Source organism: Corvus cornix, chromosome 3 (genome assembly GCF_000738735.6).
Source record: "Corvus cornix cornix isolate S_Up_H32 chromosome 3, ASM73873v5, whole genome shotgun sequence".
NCBI classification, from domain to species: domain Eukaryota; kingdom Metazoa; phylum Chordata; class Aves; order Passeriformes; family Corvidae; genus Corvus; species Corvus cornix.
In genome coordinates, this window is record NC_047056.1 from 33,541,717 (window position 1) to 33,559,105 (window position 17,389).

General features: G+C 37.7%; 1 protein-coding gene across 8 annotated transcripts in view; it reads right to left on the reverse strand.

Annotated features, from left to right (window-relative positions):
• The window catches only part of SMYD3 (SET and MYND domain containing 3), a 397,286-nt gene that overhangs the window by 339,502 nt on the left and 40,395 nt on the right, over positions 1-17,389 (reverse strand). For 4 of the 8 annotated variants that reach the window (XM_039569868.1, XM_039569866.1, XM_039569871.1 and 1 more), the window contains exons 2-4: positions 11,583-11,646; positions 4,425-4,532; positions 3,276-3,333 (exon numbers count right to left, since the gene is read on the reverse strand). In XM_039569868.1, coding sequence (XP_039425802.1) covers positions 3,276-3,333; positions 4,425-4,532; positions 11,583-11,646 — 230 coding nt within the window. Of the gene's footprint in view, positions 1-3,275; positions 3,334-4,424; positions 4,533-11,582; positions 11,650-17,389 lie in introns of all 8 variants that reach the window. The other 4 variants (XM_039569867.1, XM_039569865.1, XM_039569870.1 and 1 more) reach the window with 3 other exon arrangements.

A 17,389-nucleotide genomic window follows, 5' to 3' on the forward strand; every position in this document is an offset into this window, starting at 1 on the left:
TCCTTCAAATGTAATTTTTCAAGACAACATGTGATTTACCTTAAACTATCTATAACATATGGCAAAATGTATTATAACAAAGAGAGGAAGGCATGGTTTGTTTCACTATTGGCAAATAAAACAACCCTAGACTAAAGAAGAGAAATTATATAGGAAGCATGTTATAAATGGACACTGAAGCTTAGGACAGATGTGAACATGAATACCAAAACCAACTGGAACTTCAGGGAGAACTGACAGAGATGGAAGCAGAATGCAATTATCCACACTGGAATCTGTCCAGGACATCAGAGCTAGTGATCCAGAAAAAAGTCCCATGGGAACCTTAATAGAAAACGATCAAGACCTCGTTTCCAAAGCACATAAGAAAAGAAGGCCAAAAGAAAAATGAAATTAAATTTGTGAATGTCTTCATTTTCTGTTTTTAAGAAAATTTTTTCAATTGTTTAAGAAACCTGGTGTGGGAGAAAAAATTCTATAAAAGGCCTATGGAAAGTTTTCTAAATAAGGCATGGGGATTTAATGATGCAACTTTGATACTTGTACAAGTAAAGTAGCAAAATATCTGCCCCACAGTACAGCAAACAACTATTTTCTGAACACTGAGTCTTGGCAGGTAAAAACAAAGACTACTTCTGAATTACTTTAACATACAGAGAGCCCAGAGAACTAAAGAAGGAAGGAATTGTCTTAAGATAAATGAGAACTAGCAAAAGTAATAATGCTCAGAGATACCCCTCCTACTTAATGTGAGGTATATAAAGGAATAATTCAGGGTATACAAAGGAATTTCAAGGAACTATGGAGATTGGAAAAGAACTTTATAAAGGGCTGGATGCCTCCACATGCTTTGTGGGTTTTTCATGTATCACATATTTAAGCAGTATAATATATATATTTATATTATAATATATAATATAATATATATATATAATATATATATATTATATTTATATATATTATATATATATTTAAGTGTATAAAACTTTATATGCTTCTATTCAGTTCATATATCTCCCACACTAAAAATAAACCAACAGTATAAAGTAATGTTGAAAAGTAATTGTGTAAAGCAAACTAGGACAGCATAGTGACATTAACAATTTTGAAATAAAATATTTTGAAATTCCAAGCGGGGAAAAAAAACACCAAAACCTAAAAAAGATGAAAGGAGTATCAATTAGAATTCTGTCACATTTCTGATTAGTGTTGAAACATTATCTTCTATTACAAAGAAGCTTCTTGAGAATGTTTTTGCTTCAGATTACAGCCTGAATTCTGTTCATGTGATTCCCTTCAAAGAAATCTTTTCTCCTATATATTTAGGCCTCTAATAAAAATGCATTTCTGACTTTTGTATAGACTCCACTAAGTACAGAAAAAACCAAAAACTTCATCAACACCATTCATAAAATTGTGCAGGAAATGGGGAAATTGTTATGAAATAACAGGAATTTTTGAAGCATACAGAGGCAGCAAAAAGCATCACAGCTACTACAAGTTCTCACACCAACCCAAAACACTTTTGGATTATTTTAACCCCAAAATCATAGAGACCATCTATTCACTCTATAACAAGGAAGCCAGGAAAACAACACAAGTAAAAACCTTTACATAAGGTTATGCATAGACCATTTGTACTGTAGTCTGTTAAGCATCAGCTTCAGTTAATGTGCTAATGTCCTAAACACTTGGTGCTGTGGAGTTAAGAAGATTCCACAGGAATTGTTATTAAAACTCAGAGTAAATACAGATGAAACACTAAATGTGGATCTGTCATTTGCCTTCTCCTAAGCTACCTGGCTATGGACCAGTTGTTCCTGTATCATGAGAGGATGGCGATCCCATCTGTATCACAGGCCATATCACCATTTCCTTCAGAATGAGAATTTTAGCAGAAGCTTCTGGCCACTCTACAGATTTTTGTACCGTTTATCCATATGCTCAGCACCAAGCTTCTCTCCAGACAACTTATCACACTATTCCCCTTGTATTCAGTCAAGTCTAGGAAAGCTGAGATCATCTCCTGAAGGGTACTGAGGAGCCCCAGTTTGTACGGAATGATCAGTTACAAAAAATCTTTGCCTGCACTAGAGACAACTGCTGTACAAGTGATCAGTATTTAATTTGTAAAGGGAGACTCTTCCCTCCAGTTCCTCCTGGGCCACTCTGCAATCAGCCATTGATACAATAAATATTTTTTTTCCTTGCATCCCAGCAGTGTAATGAAGCAAAACAGTCCATAGTCTTCATCATTTGAGCTTAATTTGAAGCATCTGTTCTCCATAAATGTTTGTTACACGATTTGAGAATATCCATTGCAGAAAATCACTACATTTTAAATAATTGAAATTTTTTCCTTCTAGCTACTTTAATCTGCTGCCTTATTAAGGTCTTTGCCCTTGCAGTTTGGGAGAAGGCAGCAGAATGTCAGGGTGTTCAGAAGTAAAATTAATACTATGTATTGCATTTTTTATGTTTATGTGGGTTCCATTTCTAACTAACTACACCAATAGATCAAGTTGGTTTTTAGCCAAAACTCTCAATAATACTAAAAAACATTAAGGTAATCAAAATATTCACATTACTCTCCAGAAAATCCCTCTAAACAAGATGCAAAAATGAACCAAGGATGTATTTCTTCCTTTCTAAGTCTTCAAGATGCCACAAAACATGGAAAAAATATTTTCTATTTCAATATTTGCTCTACTGAGAGATTGTAATGAGCATCTTTTTCTACCCAAGCAGTTGAAACTTGTGAAGCCCCAAAAGTAATAACTGCACAGTTTCACCTTTTTTCTCTATTGAAAAGTCATGTAGAAGAAAAATATAAACATAACCTTTTTAAATTTAACTTTTGTTCCTATTTCTGGAAGTTATTTTGAAGCTTTATGCAATAGCACATAAGTACTAAAAAAGTAAAACCTCAGCATAAAAATATATGTATTTTTGTATATGTATGTAAAAATACTGACACTGTACGTAGTATGGCAGACACTGGGTAAATTAAAAAGTGAGCAGGCAAGATGTGCATTGTACAACGAGAAAATAAAAATATTAAAGCAAAACGTCAGGTGAAAGTTTTGCTTCAAGACAACAGACATGTTTTTCCTTTTATCTTTGAAATAACTGTTCTTTCCCACAGAGGCTTTTGTCTTTGATTCTGTTACTCTACAGAGCAAACCTTCAGAAGGCAAGCTGCAAGAAAATGAGATGGCCCTTTCGTAAAGCAGACCTTGGAAGTATTTCCTGAAATCTGGCTGGCAATTACTTACTCGACTGAAGATCAGAAAAAGAGTAGAGTCTCTCAGAAGGGCATACTGATTGTCTGAGCTGTAGAGAAAAACAGATAATTGACACTTACATAGCATGCTTTGTCTTGAAAACACTCTACAAGATTGATTATTCCATGTGACAAACCCATAAGACAATTAGGTAAGGCCAACAGCACCAACATAAGTCCAGGACTTTCCATAAACTATCCTAAAAACCTAAATTTTTTTGTTGCTGTAACACTTTCTACTAATTTTAATTTTTTTAACACTTGGGAAGCTTACCTTTAGTAACTTTGGCCTTTCAGAGTATAATTGAAATCAGTTTATGAGGGTTTGTAGTTTCAGAGTTCATGTGACTATAATTAATGCACATTATTACTAGGTACATATTTGCCCTTTAAAAACTATCATGCACAAACTCTTCCCAACAATGTATAAAATAAATGTGAAATCATATTTTATCACCTCAGTCCACAACAAATGTCCACACTTTTATCCAACACAGACAGCATCACAGCAGGTTCAGCAAAAAAATGAGCAAATCCCTTTTGATTTACAATCCCACACATCCATAAGCTGCTTAAACTAACAGAAAATTTAGTCCATATAAAGTAATCCAACCATGGGAATATCAAACACGCGGGACTTCCAAGAGAGTTTAGAAAAATATTTTAAAAAGTAATTGAGATTAAGAGAACCCAACATGGACAGCATGGCATTATGCCCTCTAAAGAAAAGTCTAGCTACCAGTGCTTCTGTCCTTACCACTCATTCAAACTACACTGAATGAGGCTTCCATTAAGTGAATAGAAAAGCACCAATAACTTCAGGAGTATTAAAGGGAAAGCAGTGTCTCCCTGCATTTTCCTTCCAGGCAGGAATAAGCTCAGAATGCTACCACATAGACATAAGAAAAGAAAGTCAATAAACGTGTCCCTTGAGCTTAATTATGTCCATTTTGGTATCTCTTGATCCTTTCAGCACTTCTGCAAATTAATCAGTTAACTTGTAATGTAATTTGCAGTCCAATTTTTTTCAGCATTGTCAGTCACTTCAGCCTTGTAGCTCATAATTACATTAAAAATGTAGAGTGAGAAAGCATTTCTCAGAATCTGCTGCACTGAATCAATTTAAAAGAATGTCACTTACTAGTTTAAAAACAATCCTGCCAGCAAGTCTGACAGAGTCTGGAGGAAAATTGGGCTCAATGCTCTTAAGACACCTGCATTCCTGCTTGTGGTCCAGCCAAGCTTCTTTCTATCAGGATTTTTTTAAAAGGAAGAAAAAGAAAATAAAGAGCATTTTATTTTACATAACCTGTATCCTATTTTTTTATGTACATACACACATATTTTATACATATAGTTATCTATAGCTATATATGCACACAAATATGCTCAAAGCAATGTGCACTGGTTCTCATTTGTTGTGGCATGAAGCAGCAACAGTATGCAGCTGCTTACTTCACGAGATTGGAGAGGATCAGAAAGGATGCTAACTAACATACACAAAACCCTAGGCATGTGTTCACTCAGCAATCAAGACTGCAGAGGCCTTCAGAGTCCATTCATTTCACTAAATGCAGCTGCTCTAATGCAATGGTCAAGTTTTCAGTGCTGCAAAAACTGTCCCCAAACATCCCTGAGCTGATGAGGGGTCAATGCCCACAGCTGGGAGGACTGGTGGTGATATTTTTCACAGTTCAGACCAGGAGTGGTCGCTGAAACCAAAACTGAAGACAGAACCAACAATATTTTAGTTGCATATATTACCCAAACCTGCCATTTTTCTTTCATGGGCCACTTTGATTAGAATAGCAGGGAGAGACTGCCGAGGAGAGTCAGGATGACAAGATAAAGGAAAGCTGCTATACATTGAATTATGTCTCTTTTTTTCCTCTACCATTCATTGCTGCCCCAAGATTAGTGCAGGAGAGGCGCAAGAATGAGTCTTCAGCTAAAGAAACATGTTGGAAGAAACAATTTCTGATCACTTTTTTTCTTGTCTTCTGTTCTACAAGCACAAAATTCTGTTTATAATATAAAAAAAACTCTAAGTCCATCTCATTAACGTACTACATATTTACACATTTTATTTGCATATTCGCAGTTTATGTTTGAAGCCACACAGCTGTTTCAAATAGTTTTAAAAGCAAATTAAAAGAAAAGGGCACAACAAAAATTTGCTACAATGACAAGTACTCAGAACCAAGGGCTTCTGAAGGGTGACATTTTGTCACAAATATGCAGTAAGGGAAAAAAACATGAACTCAGAAAAACAGCTCCTGTGAGGTGAGTGCCACAGAGAAAATGATTGTCTATTGTTAAGTACATGTTCAGCAATTAAAAAAAAACAGAAAATGGCAGAGCAATGTGTAAGGGCACATCAGACCTGGAGATGCTGACATGCAAGTTAGAAAGATTCCAAAGGCAATCACACGATTTATTCTTAAGCTGAATTTAAGTGAAGGAATTGTTTCAGGTAACTAGGTTTCAGCGCCAGTAGCATTTATTCTATTTAATTTAGGATTTTTTTTCCCCTGTGGCATGCACATAATAAATAAACTGAACTTTTTATTTCTTTCAGATACACGAGAGATTTGTGATTTCATTTCTTTTACCCATAACTCTGTAAGGGGAAAAAATGACACCAAGAAGGCATTAATCCAAATATAGTTACTGTCACATGCTGTCTGACAAATAAAAGTTAAGTATTTAGTGCTGAATAGAATTATCCTTGTCTAGAACAAACAAGGTCATGCTTGTAAATGTCCAGACATCATTCTGTGTAATATAGTTCTATTGGCATTTTTATCCAACTTAAACTAAAAATGTTCCTAGGAGTAAGCCTTTATCTGTCAAATTTTTTCCTCTACATAAATGTTGCACAGAATTTTAAGCATGTTAGAGGTGATATCAAAATGATTAATAACTTACCCAACCAATAAAGCCCTAATGAGATGAAATATGCTGTACCACATAGCATCATATGCCATGTTTCTTTGAGAGCATTCCCACGTGATAAGAATAGTTCAAACACGTGGCTTCCATGAAACAGCACTTTGGCCAAAACCGATGCCAAAAAGGAATCACTCTGATTCCTCTGCAGAAGGAGCTGGAATGGGGACTGCCAGTCACTTATTCCCAACTGGTTAGGGAGAGAGAGGAAAGCTCCAAATGCATTAAATAAAATTAAATTCAACAATATTTTTTCTTTCTACCAATACAGCATGGATACAAATTACAGGATAATGTGAGAACAAAGATTAGTGACCCTGGAGAGATCTAATTTTAAAGTCAGTCTCTAACAATACTTATTGGTTGGGTTTATGTTAGTCCCACATTTCTTTGTGGGAGGTTTTTCTTAATTCTGTGTATCCTGGCTTTCAGTCAACGTTTTATATCCTATATCCAGCACAAGTATAAACACTGCAGTGCAGAGACATGGCCACCCGGTATGACCCTTGTCCTCCATGCCAAGGAAGGTCCTCCAATTTTGCAACTATTTCTTTTTCCCCTGTTAGAAATTAACACTGATAGAAGGAGGCAAAAAAGGCAAGTGAACAGTGCCGGGCAATACAAAACCCTCCTCCTCCAGGCTTCACTACACTTAGAAACTTGGAAAGAATATCTTTCCGTTTATCTCCTCCCAAAGCATGGTATCTCATTCAATCTCAGTGTATCCCAAGTGCAAACCCTCAGGCTTTACCCAAGTGAAAATGGTCAGCACCCATATGGCTTCAGAGATGGCGCAGCACAGAGCCCTTTACTGGTGGCAGGTTGAGAGTCTGCCGGCTGCACCAGCACCACACCAGCTCCAATGACTCCCCGGAGAGCCCAGGCCCAGGATCACCTCCTGCTGGCTCAGGTCACGGGCAAAGACCCCTCACAAATGCCTGCAATATCTTGCATATTTGCAGCTGAGTGATTTTGCCAGTGCACATCCATTCTTTCACAGATGTATGCTATTGCTGTCTCCCCACAGAGCCTGAATCTACAAAAGATCCTAAACCAGTGCTGATGAAACAAAGGTTTCCCTTGTCTTCAATGCAAGATCAAAAAAAAATGAATGCTTCCTACAGATGAATGTGCTAATAAAAAGCTGTTAAAGACCAGAGCTGATTAACAACAACAACAACAAAAAAAAAAAAAAAAAAAAAAAAAAAAAAAAAAATCAAAGCAGGTATTTTTCCATTGGAAGGTTTTGATCTGTTAAAAGCAAATAATCTGTAATTTCCGAAAGATTGTTTGAATTTTTACTGAATGTCTTTTTTTTAATTATGACATTTTATTACATTATTTCAATAATGTTTGATAATGCCACTCTTGAAATTACTCTTCCATTTTTCAGGGATTCTCATATATATCATTGTTCCCCAATCTGTGGGATGCACCATAATCAATAAACATCACAAAAGTGATTATGAGGAGCAGCAGACATGATAACTACCTTTGGAGAGACACCCAACCAACATAACATTGCTGGAAGGCAGGTAACCCATGAAATTAGGCATCAACAAGTGGGAAAGGGGCTACAACAGGGCTTCAACAGGGGAATGCCAAATAGGGTCAAAAACCAACGAGGTCTGACTGAAAGGAAAAAAAATTACAAGCAAAAAGCCTATATGGACTCGATCCTGAAATTAGAATTCAGTTGAAAAACGTCACTCCAAAGGATCTCTTGTCATAAGTTCCAGTTCCACATTTCTAATATTTTTTAAAGTAAAGTGGTAAAAGCGCAAACAGCTTGCTTCAACTGGCCTGAAAAAGAAAAATAATGGGAATTTTTGAAATTTGGAACAACTCACTCATAATCTTCAATATAGACATTATGGAGATTTGTAAAAACTGGATATTCTGACTTGTATATAGGATTTTTTCAGGACTACTGCCTCTACACACACATTTTCCCTTAAAGGACAACTATTCTCACTTCAATTCCCAAAAAGAGAGACATTTCCAAAGACTGTTTCTTCTCTTTAATGTTAGCCTGAAGATAGCTTTTTGTACCACTTGACATTTTAAAACAAATGAAGATGTTAACAAGATATTTGCAGCTTTAAAAATAGCTCTTTTTGGTGCACTCTGAAATAGAAATCCCCTGCTGCATTTACTTTGAAGTTTCTTTCACAAAATCCACCTTTATTCTAAACCCAGTACACCTACTGAGATTAATTTTTTTTAAGTTAGATTTTTATATTAATTCTGATTTCATTTAATGTATTTATTACAAAACTCCAGAAAAGTAACAGGTTTTAAGCCTAAGTGTTTTGAGTTGCAGGATCATACATCTAAAAATAATCAAATCATTCTGCAGCTAAGTGTAAACTGCAAATTCAACTGCATAATTTGGATTTCAAAGTTATCTGAATTTATAAAACCAAAATAGTCCTGCTTTGCCAATATTCACTTTTTTAAATGTGCAAACTGCTGTTTCAACAATACTCTGCTGTTTATTTGTTGACCAATTAGTTCAATTAGAAGTGCACATATTAACAAATTGCACTTAAGCTACAGAGGCTAAGTAGGGCACAAAGCATTTGGTTTAGCTTTCCTAACACCTGCTATAAAACCAGAGCAGCACAACAGTTTAGCTGGCTTATTAGAATAAATAGGAATCAGAGGACAGTCCTCAAGAGGAAAGACATCTGGCTGGTCTCAGTTTTACCTGGATCATCCGTTTCTAGTCATCAACCCCAATGAATTCACTGCATTGACTACAAAATAATTTTTTTTTTCTGTTATTCTCTATCGCTACCTAATATCACAGGATATTACAGACATTAATTCAATATTAATTTATTTATATTAACAGTTCAAGAAATTATGTAACTGCAAATACACAGCATGTTAAGTGCAGATTACTTTTAGCAGCAGTAGCCTGTGTCACTGAAATTCACACCTACAACTACAGATGGCTTCAAGCATGTGAACCCCAGAGCTGGAAGCACAAAGCAAAGATACTCAAGATGGCTTCAGGCTATCCCTTACGAGTCCTTGAAGAATGTTCACACAATTGTGCTTCTCAAAGAGGAAGCTCCAGTTTCTACCTCCATTGTCTCTACATCTAAATTGGAACAAGTTATTGCATTACACCTTGCAGATTTGATCATGCAGGTCAGTGCCAGCACAGTCTCATTTCTCATTAGAGATCTGCCAACAGAAGCTTTACCAATGACTCTTCTAGAAGAGATTTGTTTCAAACTTACCTTGCAAATACTCTGGTCTTTTATAGCCTTTACAGCCATGTTTTCCTTATGATCTCCCATAATAAATCTACCTGTGGCATTATTATTGATGCTACAGTAAGCACCTAATGCACGTTGCACACATTTGCCATTTGATGAATCAAAATGACATATCTTCCTCTTTTCCCTCTCCATGTGTTTTAATCCCCAAAAGGAGGGATTTGTGGCATCTTGAGAACACTACAGATTATTCTAAAGCAGAATTATTTACAGAAGCACATGATATGTGACAAGCTCAGCCCTGAGGAGAAACACTTGGGGGTGTTGGTTGACAAGAAGCTCAACATGACCCAGCAACATGCACTCACAGCCCAGAAAGCCAATTGTATCCTGAGCTGCATCCAAAGCAGTGTGGCCAGCAGGGCAAGGAAGGGGATTTTGCCCCTGTGCTCTGCTCTGGTGAAACCCCACCTGGAGCACTACGTCCAGCACTGGGTCCCCCAACATAAGACCATGGGGCCTGTTGGGGCGAGTCCAGAGGGGGACACAAAGATGACCAGAGAGCTGCAGCACCTCTCCTATGGAGACAGGCTGAGAGACCTTGCAGCAGCCTTCCAGTACCTAAGGGGGGGCCTACAAAAGAGCTGGTGAGGGACTGTTTACAAGGGCATGTAGTGATAGGACAAGGGATAATGGCTTCAAACTGAGAGTATACTTGGCTTAGACATTAGGAAGAGCTTCTTTACTGTGAGGGTAGTGAGGCACTAGAATAGGTTGTCCAGAGAAGCTGTGGATGCCCCATCCCTGGAAGTGTTCAGTGCCAGGTCGAATGGCATGCTTTGAGCAATGCTTTGAGCAGTCTGATCTAGTGGAAGGTGTCTGCCCATAGAACAAGATGATTTCTAAGGTCCCTTCCAACCCAAACCATTCTATGATGCTCTCATTCCATGATCATTGGAATGTCAAAGACTTAACTTAAAAAGTTAAATTCATTTCCATTTTATAGACTATCACTACTAGTGTATTTTTTCTAGTTTATTTTCTTCATTTTTCTCTATGTAGGAAAAGAAAAAAAAATTTTAAAACGCCCCCACCCCAAAAAAACAACCACTACCAACCCTCACCCTCCCACCAAAAAAAGAAATCATAATGCAAAACTATGAGGAACCATTTCAAACTTCAAGTGTTCTATAAGGCAATCTTCAAGGTTCAAACCACAGGTGCTAAGGTTCAAACCTCAGGTGCCTGCTTCTCTGCTCTGTTCAGCCCAGTCATTTATGCTTTGCATATTTGTTATACCTTACAAAGTCCTGCCAATTGCTGCACACATGCCGAAGTGACAAAACAAGTCAAATATAAAAGTTAAGATTTTAGGCCTGAACACCTTTGAGAACTATTTTGTAGGATAGAATCACAGGATAAGTCACGTTGAATGGATCTATGGAGATCTCTAGCTGCAAAGCAGGGTCAGCTCTGGGGTCAGACCCAGCTCAGAGATTTATCCAGTTGGGTCTCCAAACCCTCAAACACACAGATCACACAAACACCGTGTCCAGCCTGTTCCACCTCTTGGCTGTCAAGAGCTTTTCCTTGTATCCCACATGAGCCTCTGGTCTTTCAACCTAAGCCTGTTGTCCCTTGTCCTCCTGCCATGCACCACTTTTCTTCTTGAAAAACTCCTCAGAGATGCAGTTTTCCTTAAGGCCTCCTCTTCTCAACACACTCTTGACCCTTATTTCCTCTTAAAAAACTGGAATATAGAATTTACCATTATAAAAAGTACGCTTGAAATACAAATTCTTTTACTGCAAAATTGGCTTTGAGCTTTCAGTCTACAGACAATGAAGCTTAAGAATTATTCCTCCCCCTCTCACCAAGCACAGTCAAACACCACACATTTCAACTTCATTTTGTCTTTTGTACTAGTCAGAATCTTACATTTGTAGTTATAAAAACACTCAAATAAAACAGGGCAGCATGTTTACCCACCCTGTCCAAAAACTACAAATGAACTGCAGTATGGAGATATGACAACATGCAAAATGCATGGAGATCCTGTAAAAAAAGTATTCAAATACCTATTTTCTTAAACCCTTTATAGCTGTTATTTTTTATCTTACCTGACAAGATCTACCACAGTATTTAGCAACCTTGCACTGAGAGCACCTGTGCAGATTTTCATTCCTGCTTAGAAAAAAAAAAAAAGAAAGGGTTATAAATACAGAAGAAGTTTCGTATTTATCCTTCTTACCTAACTAACAATTTCCAAATATTCCAAGTCACAAAAAATATCTTAAAAACAAGAATAGTCTAAAATGTACTGTAATGCAAGAAGAAATTGTACATAGTTATGTTCAAAGCTATAGTCACAACCCTTTACTTGTGTCACTCAGCACCTCTGGAGCCACTTTGGATAAACAGGAAAGTTATCAAATCTGCTTTTGTCATGTAGCTGTAACTCTGAGGAAATTGATTTTGTAGATAACATCATAATTAGAGCTGTGCAATACAGCTAGGTAATCTATTTACTATCTGAGTCTTGTCTTAAGCAAGCAAGCATGACTGTCTGTCTTAAATAAGACCTTGCTGTGAACCTGTAGCTGTGACATCAAATTTTATCTTTATAACAGAGTCCAAAGTTGACATGTCAGCAAAAATTTCTATTCTAAGAAAACACTTCTGATCAGTGGACAATGAGAACAAAACAAAAATTCATGGGGGAAGTATAAAAATCCAATGAAAACTAAAAGGAGAACTCACACCTACACATCGCAAGCCAAAGGTTAAAAGCACCTCCTGACTGTAGTACTGCTTTCTGATACTGTCTTAATTTAGTTATATGACTTAAGAAAATGGCACTGAAGTTCTGTACATTTTTAGACAGTAAGTAAGCATTAAATGTGAAAGCACACACAGAGCAAATCTTGCACCCCAAATATATAAGTAAAGATATTTACTTCAGGTGAGTAGAAATGAGACAGATTTTGAGGCTTCCCTTCCCTCTCATTTTCCTGTAGAAGATACTGAACATGATACATTGTTCTGGTAACACTGCACAGTGTTCACTTTCATTTCTTAATATGCAAGGCTGCTTATGTGAGTTATGGTCATTCATTAGGCTGAGAAAACAGTATATGGTTTTTGTTGTTAAAACTGAAGGCAGGTGACTTCCATTACAGACACAACAATTATCTGGGCTCTGTGGACAGCACAACCCTCACTACTTTCCCTCAGACTTCCCCCTGGCCACCCCTGTGACCTCAGTGAAGCACAGGCAGCTCACTGGGGGACACTATTCCCTTGTGAGCTGCACACGGCTGAACACAGCTCACACCCAACAAACTGTCACCAGGAGTTATTCCTCCAAAGCCCCTTCTCCATCCTTCTACAAGGCAAGGAAAGAGGGGTCAGTCATGCCACTGACCCCCTCTAAAGGTAATTTTAGTAATGGTGTCTTTGTGTTGCTTTGTGTTTTACATTTAGCTGCCTCAAATCTCATTATACAGATTAATTCAGCTTTCCAATTTAATTGGGAGATAACTGTCTAAACCAGCCCATTTCAAACTGAAGGGGCAAGTTTAAATGATCAGATGAAGGGCTTTACTTTGCAAGATCCCCAGTGTCTGCACATCAGTACCAGGTGTGCTCTTTTCACTTGCACTCCCAACTGATGCGATTAAAAGATGTAATTTGTTGTCTCTGCTGTCACAAAAGAAAACTCCACTGCTGTTGTCAGCAATCTGGAGGCTGCATACCATATAGTCAGATTCCCAGACCAACTGCTTTGCAACATGACCTGTATTTCTTCTTTTACTTACACCACTCAGTTCTTCCCAAATTTTAATTTCTATGGGTGACTTGAAAAAGGTAGAACAATATCCAAAGGCCACATGCAAACCAGACAGAACCAACATGCACACAAACTTCGATCTAGAACTTCTGGATAAACATCCTAGCCCACTTATTTCAGCTGTGACATCAAAACTGAAGAGCAGGGGGGCACAACATCAGAAATACCACGGAGAATCCTCTAGCACAAACCAACTTCTCCTTTCCCTCAAGTCCTGCAAGTGATATATTTTGCTGATATATCAAAGTTCTACTATGTTTGAATTATTAAAAATAAGAGCTGATACATTATCTTAGGACTCTTTTAGGCATTTGGGGCACTTAGACAGCTGAATTGGTCAAAGACTGAGAAGAGCATTATGAACAGATTGTTACAATCGAGTCAAAATATTTTCATTTGTACTGCATAAAAATCCCTATTTTGTCATACAATATTTTGTAGGTATTCATGCTAACTACCAGGAGGAAAAAATAATTTATAAACATTTCAGATATAAGTACCTGTTCTCCTACAGCATTCTTTATATTCCTATCTGAAAAGCCAGTCCTGGAGACAGAAAATACTAGCAACTGTTGGATTTCTATAAACAGAATCTAAAATCTTATACATGCACAATAGGTTTTTGATTTTAAAGCGCAATGCCTGAGGATGACTCAGAGTTAGAAACAAGTGTGAAATCTTCATTTCCCCAGCTGGGGAGAGCTGCTTCATCTTCAAGGTTGAGCAAAGACACAACCTTAACCACATTCTGATAGAGGAAGATATTTAGGTTAGAAGCTCATGTCAGAGTAACCTACAACAACAAAAGACAGCCAAGCAGGTAGAACTTTGGTTTGCTCTTCAGCTCCCCATAGGCACAGCCACAGCCCTCGAGATGGTCACTAAGGACCTTTTGGCCTCTCTTTCTCTAGATACCTCCTTTGTATTCAGTATTCTACACTCTTGCCAGCAGCCTCTATGAAAATTCTCTTTATTGTTACACAGTATTAGTTGAATGTCTAAGTGCTCACCCTACTACAGAACAACTGAGCAAAAACATTTTGAAGGCAGACTTTGTTTGTTCTACATGTTATTTATTAAAACACAACAATGAACTCAGAGTTTGATAATGGAGCACGTGCAATTTTAGTCCCAAACACACTGAAGTACCACATAGTCCCAGCAGCAACAGGTAAGGCGCCGATTTCCAAAGCAGAGTAATTAAAACTTTTTGGAACCTGAATTTAAATGAATGAATACCCACAACAATCGGAGGAGTTTTTCCTACAGTTTTCACATTCTTCCATGAGAAGGCTAGATCCAATAACCCTAACACACTGCAAGCATACCTTGCCTTGGTAGACCTCTTGGTAATTTTCCAAGAGACGCCAGGACTTACTGGAATCATTAGTGTTAAGTCACCGACACATATTCAATCTTTCTTTTGTAACACAACTAGTAGAGGTGTCTCCATAAAGCATCAAACTCCCTCAGCATCCCAGGAAGTTTCGATACTTTACAGGGCTATTTCCTTTGTATCCTTTGTCCCTAAGGGTTAACACTGCAGTAACAAACTCATACACACACATAAATCTAAGGATCACCACTCAAAATTGGAATTTTTGTCAAACTGACACTATCAGTCAGGTTATTTGAATAAGGTGACTCCTTCCTGGTGCCATTTAATGAATGAATTATCCATTCATCTTTGATGTTTCTTTGAATGACAAATAGATGTGGAATGCCTGTCAGAGAGCTGAATAGTAAAGCTGCTAATTAAGTCATTGCTTTCTCTTCCAATCCTTCTTCACCCTCCTGGACTAAAAAAATTCCTTTCTATTTATAGCATCTCTGGATCTTGCTACATGGCATACTAAGTGTAACACAGCATTATCTAAAACACTAACTCTTAAATCCTTTATATTCAGATTCATGTATTCATATACAGAGGACTTGTGTGTTTTAGAACATTTTAAGAAGGCAATTTCCCTGGTTTATTTCTGTCCTTCTCAATATTTTATTGATGTCATAGGTTTTATTAAAGGAATTTTAAAGTCACTGTGAGATACTCCCATGCATTTCTTATTACCTGTAAACTTTACCTGGAGATAGTATCAAGTTCCTTACAAGGTACCTACTGCATTTCACCTAATGTGACTAATTTCATGGATGAGAAAATGCACAAAATTTGATCTAATGGGTTCAGTAATACTTTAATCTCTAAAAAAGTCTCTGCTGCAACAAAAAAGGAAATATGCAGTAATTAAAAATAAATTCTTAATTTTCCAACACAGTGTAAACAAGATTTTGCAAATGACCACAACACCTTAAAAACAAGCACAAGTGAGCATCTTAGCCTGTACAAAAACAACAACAAAAATCGAAACCACAACCCACATGAGTAAAGTAAGCGGGGGTTGTCAGTTGACCTCTAGCATGGTATTACAGTCAGGTTAAGAATGTTTCCTCCAAGGGATTTGGTTATTGCTAAATCTTTTCATCGTTATAGTCTACAAACACCATTCATACAACTAGCTCTCCCAATGTATACTGAGAAGGCAAAAAAAAAACCTCAAATGCAGAGGTTGGCAGAGGAATTTCCAAGAGATTGATATGGACAGAAAACAAAAGAAAACCTATGAGACAGGGAAAAAACTAGTAAGACAGCTCAACTGGAATTGTTCCAGTGGGCACACCCTCCCCAGCAAATTTTGTTTTGTTTTGTTTTTTAATATGTTTAAAATCTTAAGAAGAAGGTGAAGAGATTGACAAGGGTTTGCCTGGACTATCAGGTCCTATCAGAGCCACACCTGCACTCTCATAACTTAAAAAATATGTGTCCTTTTAAAAACAACACATAATACTTCTGCTTGCCAGGAAATGGCCTAATACAATTTCAAATACCACAACAAAAGTCAACCAAATACAATTAGACTACTTAATTTATAATGGAAATGCATCTACACTTCTCTGCTGATTGCAGGCACTTGACTTTCAGCCCTACTCACAAGGTGTCATATATAACAGAACACTTGATTACCAGACTGTGTACAACATGCCTTTCTATGTAGTTTATTCACACCTCTGCTTCTGCCACATCTTGCAGGAAAACAGGACTATCTCACACAAATCTCCTACTGCATTTTTGTTGTTGATATTATTTTTCAGCTAATAATCCTGCCCTGTATACATGAATGAAAAGAGCAGCTCTTTCCAATGCATGTCAAGTTGAACTAATTTCCTGAACAAATTCTTAGACCTTTGCGATTCAGTCAAACCTGTCAAGTGTGTAAAGTCTGCTTGGATTTTCTCAAGTATGTGCATTTCAGACTTGTCACAAAGTGAAAGCAATCAATACCTACAATAAGCAAGCAAGTCATTTATCATTTTAACTAATATGCCTCTGTCTCCTAATAATAAAAATAAAGTTGTGAATAGCAAACAGTCATCTTATATTTGGGAGATTTGAGAGTACAGGGGTTATGTTAAATGCAATTATAGCTTTCTCTCCACACCTCCCTCCCAATAATGAGGCGTAGCAACATAGTTGGTTCCCAGCTGTTACCCCACTGCTGACTCACATGGGCACCAGGCACTGTGGGGAAGATGGCTCTGGAGACAAGGATGAACAGTGCTGAGGGCCAGGCAGCACAATGCTGGGGCATACACACCTGCAACATCCCAAATCCAAGCCCTTGGCAAGCAACAGCTCTGCAGCCAGCGAGCCATGCCCACAGCAGGGGTTCCCAGCCCCTCTGATGCCCTGGGTGCCAACTTGGGACAGCTTGGCAGGCTCATGGCTTCCCCTTCTCCTTTGCCAAGACCCTGGATCTGCTCTGTGTTCTCCAATGAGCTGGTAGAGGAGAAGACATCTTCCAGAACCCCGATGGGCCTCATCTGAACTAAGGCTGCCAGGCTTTTCTGTCCTAAGGTTATTCTGTACCCAGCTCTCAGGTCCCACACTGGATCTGGGCAAACAGGAGTACACCAGGTAAGAAGCCTTTGAATTCCATGTGAAAAAAATCTCACATATTCTCCACTTGCATGCTTCATTTTGTTAAGTACATGAATCAATATTTTTTAACCTAAGAGCAGCAC